General features: G+C 36.9%; 1 protein-coding gene and 1 long non-coding RNA gene across 11 annotated transcripts in view; both read right to left on the bottom strand.

Annotated features, from left to right (window-relative positions):
- The window catches only part of rap1gapb (RAP1 GTPase activating protein b), a 113,043-nt gene that overhangs the window by 54,248 nt on the left and 45,202 nt on the right, over positions 1-13,593 (bottom strand). For all 10 annotated transcript variants that reach the window (XM_085161268.1, XM_085161265.1, XM_085161270.1 and 7 more), the window contains one exon: positions 1,826-1,861. Coding sequence is in view for 6 of the 10 variants with exons in the window: in XM_085161263.1 (XP_085017389.1) it covers positions 1,826-1,861 (36 nt within the window). In the remaining 4 variants the exon portion in view is untranslated. The remainder of the gene's footprint in view (positions 1-1,825; positions 1,862-13,593) is intronic.
- Positions 1,868-13,588, bottom strand: LOC146518019 (uncharacterized). The gene is made up of 3 exons (XR_014874304.1): positions 12,952-13,588; positions 3,782-12,906; positions 1,868-2,820 (listed from the first exon to the last, which is right to left on the bottom strand). It is a non-coding gene; the product is annotated as an uncharacterized LOC146518019 (long non-coding RNA).

The following is a 13,593-nucleotide window of genomic DNA, read 5'->3' as shown; positions in this document are numbered from 1 at the left end:
CTACAGGATATTAACCCTATTGACCTACTGTGTTAGCAAGTTAAATGTGTGTTTCCTATCAAAACAATCCAAATTGCTCAAACTACTTTCTAATCTAAAACTAATTTCTGCAGATTACAAAAATAAATTCACCCCATAACTGAAGATCTAAAATTCTGCGCTGCAAATGAATTAAACTTTATTAAGCCTTTAATAGTGTGTGAATGTGTGTGTGAATGGCTGGATGACTGGATATGTAAAGCGCTTTGGGGTCCTTAGGGACTAGTAAGGCGCTATATAAATACAGGCCATTTACCATTTTAATAAGCAAGCCTTGCACTTGCATTTCCTTTTTTAACTGATCAAAATGTATAATTTGCTCAGTGACTGCAAACTTTTAGGTGGTTGTGCAGATTTTTCCAAGTATGCAGAGCTGTTAGAACAAAATGTAGTGGACAAATAAACTCCTCAAGAAATCCCTCTTTGTGCCCCAAATAATTTGATAGTAAATATCTTGCTGATATCTTGCTTTTTCCCCCCACTTTCTAATCTAAATGCAGCCTGAGACTGATGGAATACACAATTGGCATAATGACTCAGTGATTACAATCACAAAGCAGTGCTGTGGATAACTAGTACCTGCATAGCCCTGCCCCGAGGCGCCATTAGCATCTGCTTCAGACCTGTTTGCAACCGAGAGAAATTGAAATCCTCATAATGAGATTCAGCGGGTGTGCGAGGGTGTATTCTCCTCCAATGAGCTTGAATTATCCATGCACCTTCAATTTCCTCCTTTCAGTATATCCATCTATTGTTCTTTCCAAACTCATTATGACTCAATTTCTGTCTAATTCTAAGGCCTATTTGATGTACAAAAACAAACCTAGGCTTTTTTTTTTTTTTTTTTTGCAAAAAACAAAGAAAATAAAAATAAAAATGCTATTTTCATGTGCCACATACACATTAAGAAAATCTAAATAGTATTTAGCCTAATTACAAAAAACAAATGATATTGTAAACATGTAAATGATTATTGTATAGTAAACAGTTTGTGATACTGACCTTTGTTTCCTTGGTTTAATGTTTTATGAAACTGTAAAACATTTACATATGAACTTGCATATAAACATAAATAAATCTCAATCCAGTAGAGAAACCTGGAAAGACATACTTGTGTAAAAGTGGTATTATCAATGGTTCTGAGAACTCTCAATGGCTGAGATCTCAGAGGCATGTGCTTCACATGGCCAGCTGGTATTACACACATTCTTATGCTTCCTGTCTCCTTCCATCTGTTCTTGCCCCTGTATTTCCAGCCGCGCATTCCCTGTACATGCTGTGAGACTACCTGCCAAGTATGGAACATGACAAGCTCCTCTTTGATCATATACAGATGTCCAGAGTCATCAGAGCAAACAGAGTTTTCCAGTGACAATAAAATTACAAGCATATCTGTGACTTGAGGAAAGCAGCCTTATTAGCTATTACCATCTTTTACTGAGATCATCACTTTAATATTCTGAAATGATTAAAGTTGATAAAGGTAAGTTTGTGGGTTTTTATTTTCATGTATCTTTTACATTCAAATTTTTATTGCTGCAGCATAATTGTGTTGGCCATTAAAAACTACTGCATACAGAACAGATCTATTCATGTTTAATTCTCTACTGAGACAACTGATACTTCATATGCATTAACATTTTTGGTTGGCTGTGCTGAATGAGAAGAGAGTCGTAAAGCCTCAGTCTTCTAAGGTCCTGTAAATGCAACATTGTGAAGTGGAGTGCATGGGACCAGTGAAGTGTGAAACTAAATTTTCTTTGCTTTTCATAAGGAGGGGACTTACCATAAACTTCTGGTCCTGGAAAAAGTCTTATCAACTCTAGAAAGAAACAAAGTGACAATATGTTACTTGATAATGACCCTTGATTTTCTTATGAATAAAAAAGTTTGCAAATGTAAACATGGATAGTGCACCTTGCTCTTTACTCAGATGTTTTGCACTGCCCCCGTGTGGATATTTTTTGGCCACTTGTAAACACAGACTTATCAAATTGTTTATTTGTACATGGAGAATATCAGAGCTTTTCTTAACTGTACTGATTCCTCTTTAATTTCCTTTTTATTCTCTATGAATTTTGTTCCAGAGCGCTTTTTCTCTACACGTTTTTTTCTTTTTTGCTAAATTATTGATCATCTAGAACAATGCTTATCACAACTATTGCATGTGGTGTAGCATACTGATAACAGGACCATTAATCTGAAACAGAATATCTTTATTGTCATTGTAACAAGTTCAACGAAATTAAGTGCAGTCCCTGCGGTGCCAAGAAAGAAAAGTTTAAATATAATTACAAAATAAACATTAAAAAAAAAAAGAAAAAAAAAAGAGGTAAAACACAGTCATTCAGAAATAAATAAGAACTTATTGCACAGATAACACTTAACTTCATTGTACTTGTTACAATGACAATGAAGATATTCTGATTCTGATTCTAAAAAACCCCACTCAAACACACATTCTTATCCTAAAACACTCTCAAGTGATAATTCGCTGTCCCTACAGGGGACCACTGTAACAATGCATTTGATCATTTGATACTTAACTAATACTAAAAATACAAAAACTGTATTGTAATGTAATTAGCGCAGCTTTACTATTTTAAGTACAACACAGTGGGCCCACATTAATAAAGATAACAATAACTTCATTTATAAAGCGCTTTCAAACAAAGTGCTGAACAGCTATTTGAAGATAAAAAAGATAAATAAATAAAAAGAATACAGAAAAAAACAATAGTTCTTTAACTTAGCTTTGTAAACCTGTGGAGGTTTACAAAGCTAAGTTAAAGAACTATTTGTTCACCCTATCCTATGTGTCTTAATTCTATGCCTAAAGTTTTTACTGGTTCTTATTGCTATTCCCTTTTGTTTTATCAGTTTTTAAACTGTATTGTTTTTTTCTGTATTCTTTTTATTTGTTTATCTTTTTTATCTTCAAATAGCTGTTCAGCACTTTGTTTGAAAGCGCACTTTGTTTGAAAACCTGTGGCCTAATATCTTCATCGAGGTTGTTCCACAAAGATGGGGCACAGAAAGAAAAATCACACTCCCCAGTAGTCTTTTTTCTGGTTTTAGGAACTTTTAGAAGGCCAGTATCCTGAGATTGGAGAGCAGGGGGTGGAACATAGAGGTGCAAAAGGTCCGAGAGATATGAAGGTGCCAAACCATTTGAAGCCTTATAGGTGAGAGACAGGACCTTAAATACTGCAAGGCAAGCAATGAAGAGATTTCAGTACTGAGGTAATGTGCTCAAATTTTCCAGTTTTGGTTAAAATGCAAGCAGCTGCATTTTGTACCATCTGTAAACCTCTAAAACTTTTCTTCGGTTACCCAGAAAGCAGAGCGCTACAATAATCAATGCGTGAAGACACAAATGCATTGTTAACCCCCTCTGCAGCCCCTAATCTCCTCAGTGTGTTCAGCTGGTGCCAGTCAGGTGTCTATAAAAGCATACCTGAAGCAGACTTTCAGGGAGGCTCATTAGCCCTTGCCTTGGTAGTACCAGCTATTTTAGCAAACTTGCTATGCATTTTAAAATAAAACCTCTTCTCACCTAAATTCTGGTGTTCGTCTCCTTATTTATGTTGTGGCTTTTGAGCTGGATCGTAACAGCATGCACAAGAACCTCTGCAGTGTCAAGTGATAAAACTTGTCTGACTTTAGCTATGTTCTTTAGGTGATAAAAGGCAGTCCTTATTGTCTCTTTTACGTGAGACTCGAAGAGTGCATCGGGTCAAACCACATGCCCAAGTTCATTACCTTGTCGCTGCAATTTATGACATAGTCATCAATTTTGAAGGTGATGTTTTGGGACAATCACTGAATTGTGACCATCATCTCTGTCTAATCAGCATTAAGAAGCAGGAAATTATCAGATAACCAGCCCCTAATTTCAGATAGACAAGCTTGTAGTTTAGGCAAGTCAGCACAGTATCCAATGGTTAAAGCAGTGGCTCCCAAAGTAGGGGTATGAATAAAAAAAAGAATGCTTGGACCTTGCTAGCATAATGGACAAGTTTTCTTGACAGGGCTCCCACACAAATGCAAAGCAGAAGATGGTTAAAGCTCACAAAACTATTCCAACAACCACCAAACAGCTAAAACAGGAAATGAGAGCAGGTAAACGGATCCTGCAAAAAGACGGAAACACAAAGCGCCGACCCGACGCATCAGAATCTGTGAGATGTCGGCTTTCTCACCGGATGGTAAGTCGGTGCTGAAAGCCAACATTACAACTATGATCCTACCTCCAGACAGGTAGGATCATAGCCATGATGATACATTTCCTGTGTTTCCAAAATATTTTTTATGTTTCTGTAATGGTTAATCAGAATCAAAATCAATCAGAAATTATGTGGCCACAGTTGCTCCAAAACACTAAACAAGTTAAATTAATATAATAGTTTTTAATGCTAAAATATAATTATTGTTGTCATTTTCCAATGTACTGGTTTACGAAAAGCAGAAAAAGTACAGTAGTAAAACACATAAAGATGTCACATTACAGGCATTGTGTAATAGGTGAATCTTACTTTTAATTAATTTCACTTCAGCAAATTTAGCAATTAAAACATTTTTTTTCATTGTAAAAGTTTTTCACAGGTTTCTAAGATAACTCCTTGTTAATAATTCCTTGTTTTAAGGACAGGTGGTCTAATACAGCAGTCCCCAACCCCCGGGCCTCGGACCGGTATCGGTCCGTGAGTCGTTTGGTACCGGGCCACGAGAGTTGAGGCTCAGGTGTGAAATGTATGGTTTTCAGGGTTTTTATTGGTTTTCAGCGTTATTTTGTTATCGTTTTTATCGTTAACTCTGTTTTCCTGGGTCTTTTCACGTGTGTTATGAATAAATCTTCTTTTTTTCGGTACCGGTACTAGTTTTATTTTGTTGTATTTTTCCGCGACACCTTAAAGGCCGGTCCGTGAAAATATTGTCGGGCATAAACCGGTCTGTGGCGCAAAAAAGGTTGGGGGCCGCTGGTCTAATACATTCAACAACAACAATATTTATCCACACATACAGAAAAATCAAAGAATTTTGCATGACGTGGATGAATATTTTCATAATAACACATGAACTTAAAAGATTTCATGTCGGTTTTCATTACAAGAACTCTTTTTCATTACGAGTTCACAGTAAGAATCAAAATCAAATCACTTCACAGTCAAATTCAAGTGGACATTTGTGCCCAGTCTGAAGAAATTCCCTCAAGGTTTTCCTGACATATCATTTTCACCAGAAAGGGAGGGCTGTGTGGCTGTGCAGGCATCCTCACAACCCAAAAATATCAATCATGTCAAACATAACTCATGTAAAACTTAACTGCATTAATTGTGGACTGTTGCTGTTATGTGTTGATATGAGGAATGGCAGAGAGAAAGATGGAGGAAAAGTGGTTTTTGGTCAAATTAGCTGCCAGGGACAGAAAAGAGGAAATATGAGATAAGAGAACAAAGTGCTGATTTTCTTCTGCTGGTACATTATAGTTAGTCAACGAGTCAGGTTTTCTGTGTGGTTGGTGTTTGTTTTTTTTTCATTCATTATCCTGAAATCAAATGATCAAGGACAAATTCCAGAACCAGATACTAGAGGTGGACAATCAGCCTACTAATAATCACTGCTTATCCCTTTCTCCCCATGGCTAAGCCAGTCAAACAATTACTTTATGCCAACACAATCACAGGCATTCATTCCACTTATTGGTGAAGAAATGAAAATGGAAAATATCATCAGGATAATAGAAGCCATTCTGCTGTTTCTCTCCTTTAAATTTACAAAGAAAAAAGCCAACTCAAGTTAGGTTCAAGTATATAAAAAGATGATAAAAATGATAAATGAGATTTCTGGGTTTAGGATGTGCAGGAATTAAATGCAAAGTCTAACCCATTTTTTCTACTGCAACGTATTCCAAAAACTGGTTAAATGTCAGACTCACAGAGGAAGTGCACTTCCTGCCAATGGTAAAGAAAACATTTTGATCCTTGTCTCCAGTAAAAATTTTTAAAATACTCTATTTCAAGCAAAGCATGTAATAAATATTAGCATATTAACGCTTGTATCTATACATGAAAGAGCACTTATGTGTGATATGAAGTTTAGAGTGATTTGCAAGGATGTGCAAGTATCCTCTCTGCTTTGTTAAAGTGAAAGCCTTCTATATATTTGGTAGTTCAACAGAATAGAATATTATTCATATCTTTTATATTCAGCCCTGCAGCTGCCTTTAATACTATCATTACATTTTTCATAGTGCCTTTTTTTTTTTTTAATGCAATAGGTTGATATTTAGTAGCATGCCCACACCACTGGGTGGCAGGACACAACTAAGTGGTAAAAATGGAGGTAGATGTCTTATCTGGGTATTTGTGCATGCCTCTGGCTGTATCCCAATTCAGGGTCTGCAGCCTTAAAGGCCGCATTTTAAGGTCGATTACATCACAGCGACGCGACGAAGGCTGTTCCAATTCGAAGGCTGCTCGAAAAGCGGCCCTCAAATGCGCCCTTCATTTCCCTGAATTTTAAGGATGTGGCGGTGTAGACTTCGTGGCCTAACATATCCCAGAATACATAGCGCGGTGGTGAGTGTGGATAATTTTATTAGTGACGTTTGTGCTAACTTGGTTTTAAAGCCTTTACTTTAAAATATACGCCGTTCAATAGCTGACCTTAATCTTACAGAGAATGATCAAAGCTCATGTAGAAACAAACAAACAAATGTCAAACAATGCTGAAAAGTTTCCAGCTGTTAGTATCATGGTTGCCAGGCAACCTGGGCAGCGCGACGGAGGCTAGACCGTCCCATTTCACAAGCCTCACACTTCCGGCCTTAGCGGTCTTTGAGTACGCGGCCCTTGTGGACCGTTAAGGCTGCGTACTTTAAGGCTGCAGACCCTGAATTGGGATACAGCCCTTGTCTCCACACTGGTGTCTCTGTGATTCCTCTGCCTGTGTAGTTCACCAGTCTGATACTAGCTTAACCTCTGCTTCTCTCCTCCTTCAATAAGCATGTATGTTGTCAGAATATTGGATAAACTTGTGAGACGAGGGGTATGATGTAAGAAAGTGAAACACCATCACTGCAGTGTTATATCAAATACGTTATATGCATTTAACATTTGCATGGCACAGACTGCTAGCCTGTGGTTTTGACATTAGATACATGTCACGTTTGTTCATGACTGGAAACTTTACATACGCAGGACTTTGTTCTTTTTCTTTGTTTGTTGCAAAGGGGAATGGAAATATTTCCATCAGCAATACGCTTGATCGATATCAATGATGTTTTACTACTGACTCAGCAACATGCTGTTTTGGTAGCAACAGAAGGGGTGAGAAACTAGCCATAACATAAACAATTACGCCTCCATCTTTTGTAGAAACACAAAACATAAGGAGAAACATAAGAAAACATCCTGCTATACAGGTTAGTATAACAACTCAAAGCTATGAAACAGACTGAGAGTTTCATTTTGGAGGCTTTTAAGTAGAAACATGTTCCAAGAAATAGCTTTATAATCTCCCATTTCATATAATTTTTGATCTTAAACATTAAACACTGCAGTTGGTTATTTTAATTTTATTCTCACAACCATTTTCATATAGTGTTACACAAATTCCTCAAAGCTGAGAGATTGAAAATGATGCTTAAATCATGGCATATTAACACTTCTGTCCAGAGCGAACATCTAATAATACATCAGCCTGTTCAGACAGAAAGCTCCGTGGGTTATTTCCAATATGTGAAATAATCTAAAGTAAATAGAATGAAAGTTATTAATCGCTCTTTACTAGTCAGAACCACATATCTTTACAACACAATATCAATAACCATCTGCAAACTTTCAGCTTTGTGATGGTTGTGACTTTGACCTAGAGCCAAAATTTGTCCAAACATACGTGAACATTTTGTTTTCTGGTCTCTTTTAGTATATAAAGCTTGGAGACATTACATAATCATACTTGATACTTATGTGCGTAGGAATTGGATACATTTGATACTGTCTATATGTTCTGATACATAATTAATAGAAGGTATTTGTCTTATTATATTTGAACGTTTCTCCCATTGAAAATGCTACGTCAAGATGAACAGAATCAACCTTTTGGAATTATATTGAACAGTTAACTGCATTTGTGTTAAAGTTGTTAACTGATGATTTTCTTTGGTCTGTTACTGGTTTTTGCTTTATCTGCCCATTGACTGGGTATAGAAATATATTGGTTGCAGTTTTTTTGGGGAATATATAAGGTGGATAGTGTCCATGTGGCTTTTATAATTTTAGCCGGGGGTGCTTTCCGCAGTTTTTGTATAAACTAAAGTTGATAAAACAGAAGATGTGTTTTTATGCATTTCTTTCCATTTACAATTTGATCCGCCCAGGGACTGCTGACCGAAATTAGCTCGTAGCTAAACCTCATACGATGCAACTTTTCTCGAAGAAGATTGTTTATTTCTGTTTGTACATGGTCCCTGACAAATAAAGTGAAAGTGAAAATGAAATGAAATGTCTCAAACATGCTAAAAAAAGTTTCTTCAAACCAGTTATTAAATAGTAGTATAGTAGTCATACTAGCACACACACGCATACTGAAAGACACACAAAGTAATACAGTGATAATGCAAATGGTAAACATGTTACTAATATAAACAATAAATCATGTGAATAATAAATGGGAACAAGAGAATGTCAAAAGAAATTGAGTGTGCCAATGCACGTGCTGCTGGTTGAGCTGTGAGCAGTCAATAGCTTTCTGGAGGTTGCAGGAATACAGGAAGAAAAATGTACGCTGCCTGAAATAAAGCTAGAAGCACATTTTGAACAGATGTTTTAATCTCAAGGAAATGTTATTTTAAAGGTCAAAACATTTCCAGGCATCCTACCTTTACCTATAACCTATTCTAAGCGTTCATATCCCAAAAGACTAGCAGATCCCTCTCAACTCACGGTCTCACAGATTGTTGTTAAAAGAGTGGCAAATATGTCCCTGTCTGAACTTTTCAGAGATGTTTTGCTGGGGTTATAAAATGACTACTGAAGCATGTTTTAGAGCTTCCACCCTCAGCCTTTGTGTTTTCACTTTGTTTTTTCATGTAGGCAGTATAAACACACATCCACTTTAACTGTTTTCTTTAGTGAAGTCAGGCTTTCAGGATCTGTCACCTCAGTGTAACGACTAAAGAGACTCCTAAGCCAACAATCCTGCAAGGCTAGAGGAGTAAAATGATCATAGTTTGCTCATGGGTTTTCATTATGTTAAAAGTTTAAAAACAAACAACATGCATGATGATTAGCATTTTTTACAGTTATATTGATTTTTTTTATTTAAATGATGCGATGGCATTTGTTTTTGAATCTTACTCAGAAAAACCACCCTAATCCAAATTATTTTTGTGAGGCTGTTCACTTTAAACCCAGTGACCTCTCCAGGTCCATCTCTCCGATCTCTCTGACCATATAACCTTCAAAAGAGAGTAGGAGTTTGACTGTCCAGGCTCTATCATTACCAATCTCACACAAAGCACTCACACAATCATAGTATTCTCAAGTTTTTAATTTTATATTCATATTTTCTGTGATTTTCTCTGAGGTTTAAAATGTGTAGTATTGATTTAAGAAAAGCTGATTTAGCAATATTTCCACCAGAATCCACAAACAGATTGTGGGTTACTGTATGTGATCACTTTTTAGGGTCCTTAAGAAACAAAGCAGTAACCTCCCCATCAGATTAAGCACAGCCACACAAAGAAAACGACATTACATAATGTCGGAGGGATGAAAATAGCAAAGAACAAAAGGTGGGCTGTTTGTACAGTCACACTAGCCTCCTCAACACCATTTTCAGGTAGCTACCGTATAATACCTGCAAGGGAAATTGTAACAGAGCAGTCAGATATATGCACAATCTTTCACATGGCTGAACCGTTGCCATTTCTCTCTAGGCTTAAAGCAGACTTTACTCACCAGCAGGAAACCAACCATCTGTAACCTAAAACCTGCAAACATACCAGCATCATTGGCTTACTCTTTCTGGCTTTTATAATTACAATCACAAGCTCACATTTAGGAAATTCACTCATCAGCTTGGTATTATATTGTTCAAAGTTCCCCATAGTAAAGTTAAAAATAGCTCAACCATAATCAAGTCTCTATTTTTTTAAATCATCTGTCCTACTTCACATAATTGCTTGCTTTAAATTTACATAGTTCAGAAAGGAAAAAAATATCAGCAAGGAAGCTGGCACAGGGGATAGTAAAATTGCTCAAATGGGAGGCAATTTCCAGTTGTTTTTCACCTCATCCATTTTTCCTTGCAGCTGTTTACAAGCACTTTAAAGAAATAGCCATGTTGCTATCCGCTAACAGCAATTACCCTTAAATTGTATGCGGAAATTAATCTGCTACAAAATAACTACAAAATAACAAACGCAGAATGGTAATGTTATTGACTAGGTCTGGGCTCCATCCATTTCTGTTTAAGAATCCTTTCAATGTTATTCATTAGGAAATTATTTCCCCAGAGATACGCTTTTCAACAACAAGGCTTTTAACAACAGAGACAGATTTCCTAAGCAATTGCAAAACCAACCAAATTAAAATGAAAAAGCTCATTTCTTTTCTTGAAACAAACACACACTAATTCATCTAACACAGATGCATGCTTTTAATGGATCCCCAGGCTACTTTCGATAGTACAGAAGCACATATAAGACTAGACTGGATCACAGATAGCTGGGAAGAGTTAGGGCAAAGTAAATGTGTAAGAAACAAAATCAAATACCAGATAAACACTAAACTTGACTGTTGCAGCAGTGCACTGCGAGGACAAGACTGGAGTGGGCCACCTTTATGTAACAACTCAGCCAAGCTGAGTGTTACAATGCACTTTACGAGTCAACCACTGATTTTGCTGCTTTTATTCCACAATTCATATAATAAATAATTGATTCAGTTCATTCTCGTGACACCCAGCCAAACAGAGCTTTCCTACAGATTCAGGTTTGGTTTGTGTGAAAAAGAAGAAGACTTGTGAGCACAGTGCTACAAATCTCCTGAATTTAAAATCAAATGTCTACACCCTAATGTGAGAAAACATTATAGTGGGACAAATAACTGCAGGCACTCGCTTGCTCTAACCAAATGATTGTAACAGACTGAAACAAATGCAAATGTAATGTTTATATAAATGAGATTTAAAACAGCTGAATACAGCATTTAGTTTTCAGGTGACAGTAACAATTTCATTTGCACTTGTTACAATATCAGCTTACAAAAACCAAAATGTCAATGAGTTAGTAGCTTAGCCAGCTTATAATTCAACAAATTACTGTAATGTGTCAAGTACAGAAAGGAAGCGATAAGCTTTTTTTGCCGTTGATTGGCTTGCACACACTACTGAGGATTAAAAATCCACTTCGAAGTCAAAGAGTCATATGCCGAACAAATTAATCCTATTCACCATCAAATGAGATTAATTCATCCAGCAAATAAAAGTGTTTGAGTTGAGGAGTATTATGACAGTAATACAATAATATGACAAATGCATCAGCATGTCTTAAAATCACATTACTAATTGTAGCATGACGGTGATAGTTTTAGCCAACAGGACCACTCCCTCCAAAATCATAACAGTATCTAACTTTACTTTCTGTCTATCTTTCCTATCTAATATGACGTATCAGTATCTACGGCACCCTCCTTCTGATAGGAAATGCACATTTTCCCCCTAAGGACATGGAGATGCTGTCCATTTCTGGTTTGTGTCACACTCTTCACAGTTACAGTATCACTCAGTGAGCTTGCAGTGGTTTCAAGACAAGATGTTATCTGTCATGCAAACACACAAGTCTGCTAGCAATCAAAGCAATTGCCAGACGTTTTTCAGAGTAACACCATGCACATTTTGTGACCAATTTCACCATCAACAACAAGAAAGCTCATGCCACCTGCCAACCAGTTGCAAGTTTATTTTTCTTTATCATTTTGTTCATTATAAATGTATCTGAAACTCTGGTCTTATGTTAACAATTTTACAAAATGGTTTCAACTGAATATTGTTCAGTACTTTAGGAGTAAGAATTTGGTGACATTCCAAATAGTGTGCATAAAGGTTGTGCTGTGAAAATGGAAAAGTGCCAGCAAATATGACTTTGGCCTTAACCTTGAGCACAGCTTGGGTGAATCATAAGGCAATCATCGTGTGTAGGCCTGGACAATACTGTAGGACGAGTGGCGCTTCTTGAGAATTGTGGATGGATGACAGGCGCCTCGTCATGGAATGAGCTCATTCAGCTGGATGAACTAACATCTAAGGTCTCATGATCATTTTTTCACTATTCATCTATTGTAATCTGACTCCTGCCCTTTATGTCTGACAGAAAAGAAACATAATGTAAACATTGCTGTATGTTTAACTTATTTGATAATATGAAACCCATCAAGTTAAATAAAACACAAATCTGTGGTAGGCTTAATAAAAAAAAAAAAGAATCTGATGAGTGCAGTTCAGGTGACAGTGAGTGCACTTTCATCACACCACTCCATATCTATTTTGGATCATTCCTTGAATCTCACTGCTCATCTTTTTACAAAAAGCCTGTTGCTGTTTCAGAAATGCTGTTTCTGTGCCCCACAAATGTTTCCTTGCCTGCTATTGGTTGCCTGTGTCTGTTTGTGCACTCAGACTACCTTTCAAACTGACTTCTACAACAAAAATGTCAAATTTGGGTCTCATGAGTGTTTTCTAGGCTGACGTGGCAGAACTCACAGGCTGCAAGACACAACATTAAAATAATTTCACTGCCTCACAAATTGCAATGCACTATTCATCGTTCATAAACCAAAGCGCATCTCCAATATCCATACTCTGACTGCTTCAAAATCATCTGTCACATTAATAAAAGTGTGGAACTATGCAAAGTCGAGATAATTACCTCTTCTCGCTGTTTTACCCATACTGATGAAGTATTTTGTTATTCCCTGCCACCAATCACTGACTTCCTTATTCAGTATCAAGTAAGCATCGCAAATATTTAATTACGCACCATTTTGGTTGATGACAGGCAATCAGTGCTTTATTTGCTGGAATAAAAACGGTTTGCACTTTGAATAACCTTATCGATCACATATCTGTATGGATTTAGAAGCTGTTTAAAGCTACCAGTTATATACATTTAGACTGCTGTGTTGACTACAGTCACTTTTAAATACCTTACAAGTAGTGAGGTCTTTAAAAAGACATAGATGAACAGATCACCATGACTGAGACAACCATATGCAAATCTCCCCTTGTAGCACTTTTGTAGCTTCCCCTACTAATGGTTCACGGTGTAAATTAAGAGTGCACAGTTCTGCCAGTCAATGACCTTGTTAGCTAATTCAGCAGCTGCTGAGCAGATACAGTACTAGTCCCAGAGCAGTCACACCTTCCTCTCACTACTCCAGGGCTGGCAATACAATGCAACAGGTACATGTACACTGTTGTGACAGCAGTGTCAACTGGCAAACTGCAAAATCAATTGATGTTCCGACAGATTAGTCCTCTATTATCTTA

Source organism: Neolamprologus multifasciatus, chromosome 5 (genome assembly GCF_963576455.1).
Source record: "Neolamprologus multifasciatus chromosome 5, fNeoMul1.2, whole genome shotgun sequence".
NCBI lineage: Eukaryota > Metazoa > Chordata > Actinopteri > Cichliformes > Cichlidae > Neolamprologus > Neolamprologus multifasciatus.
This window is presented reverse-complemented; position numbering and strand designations above follow the sequence as displayed.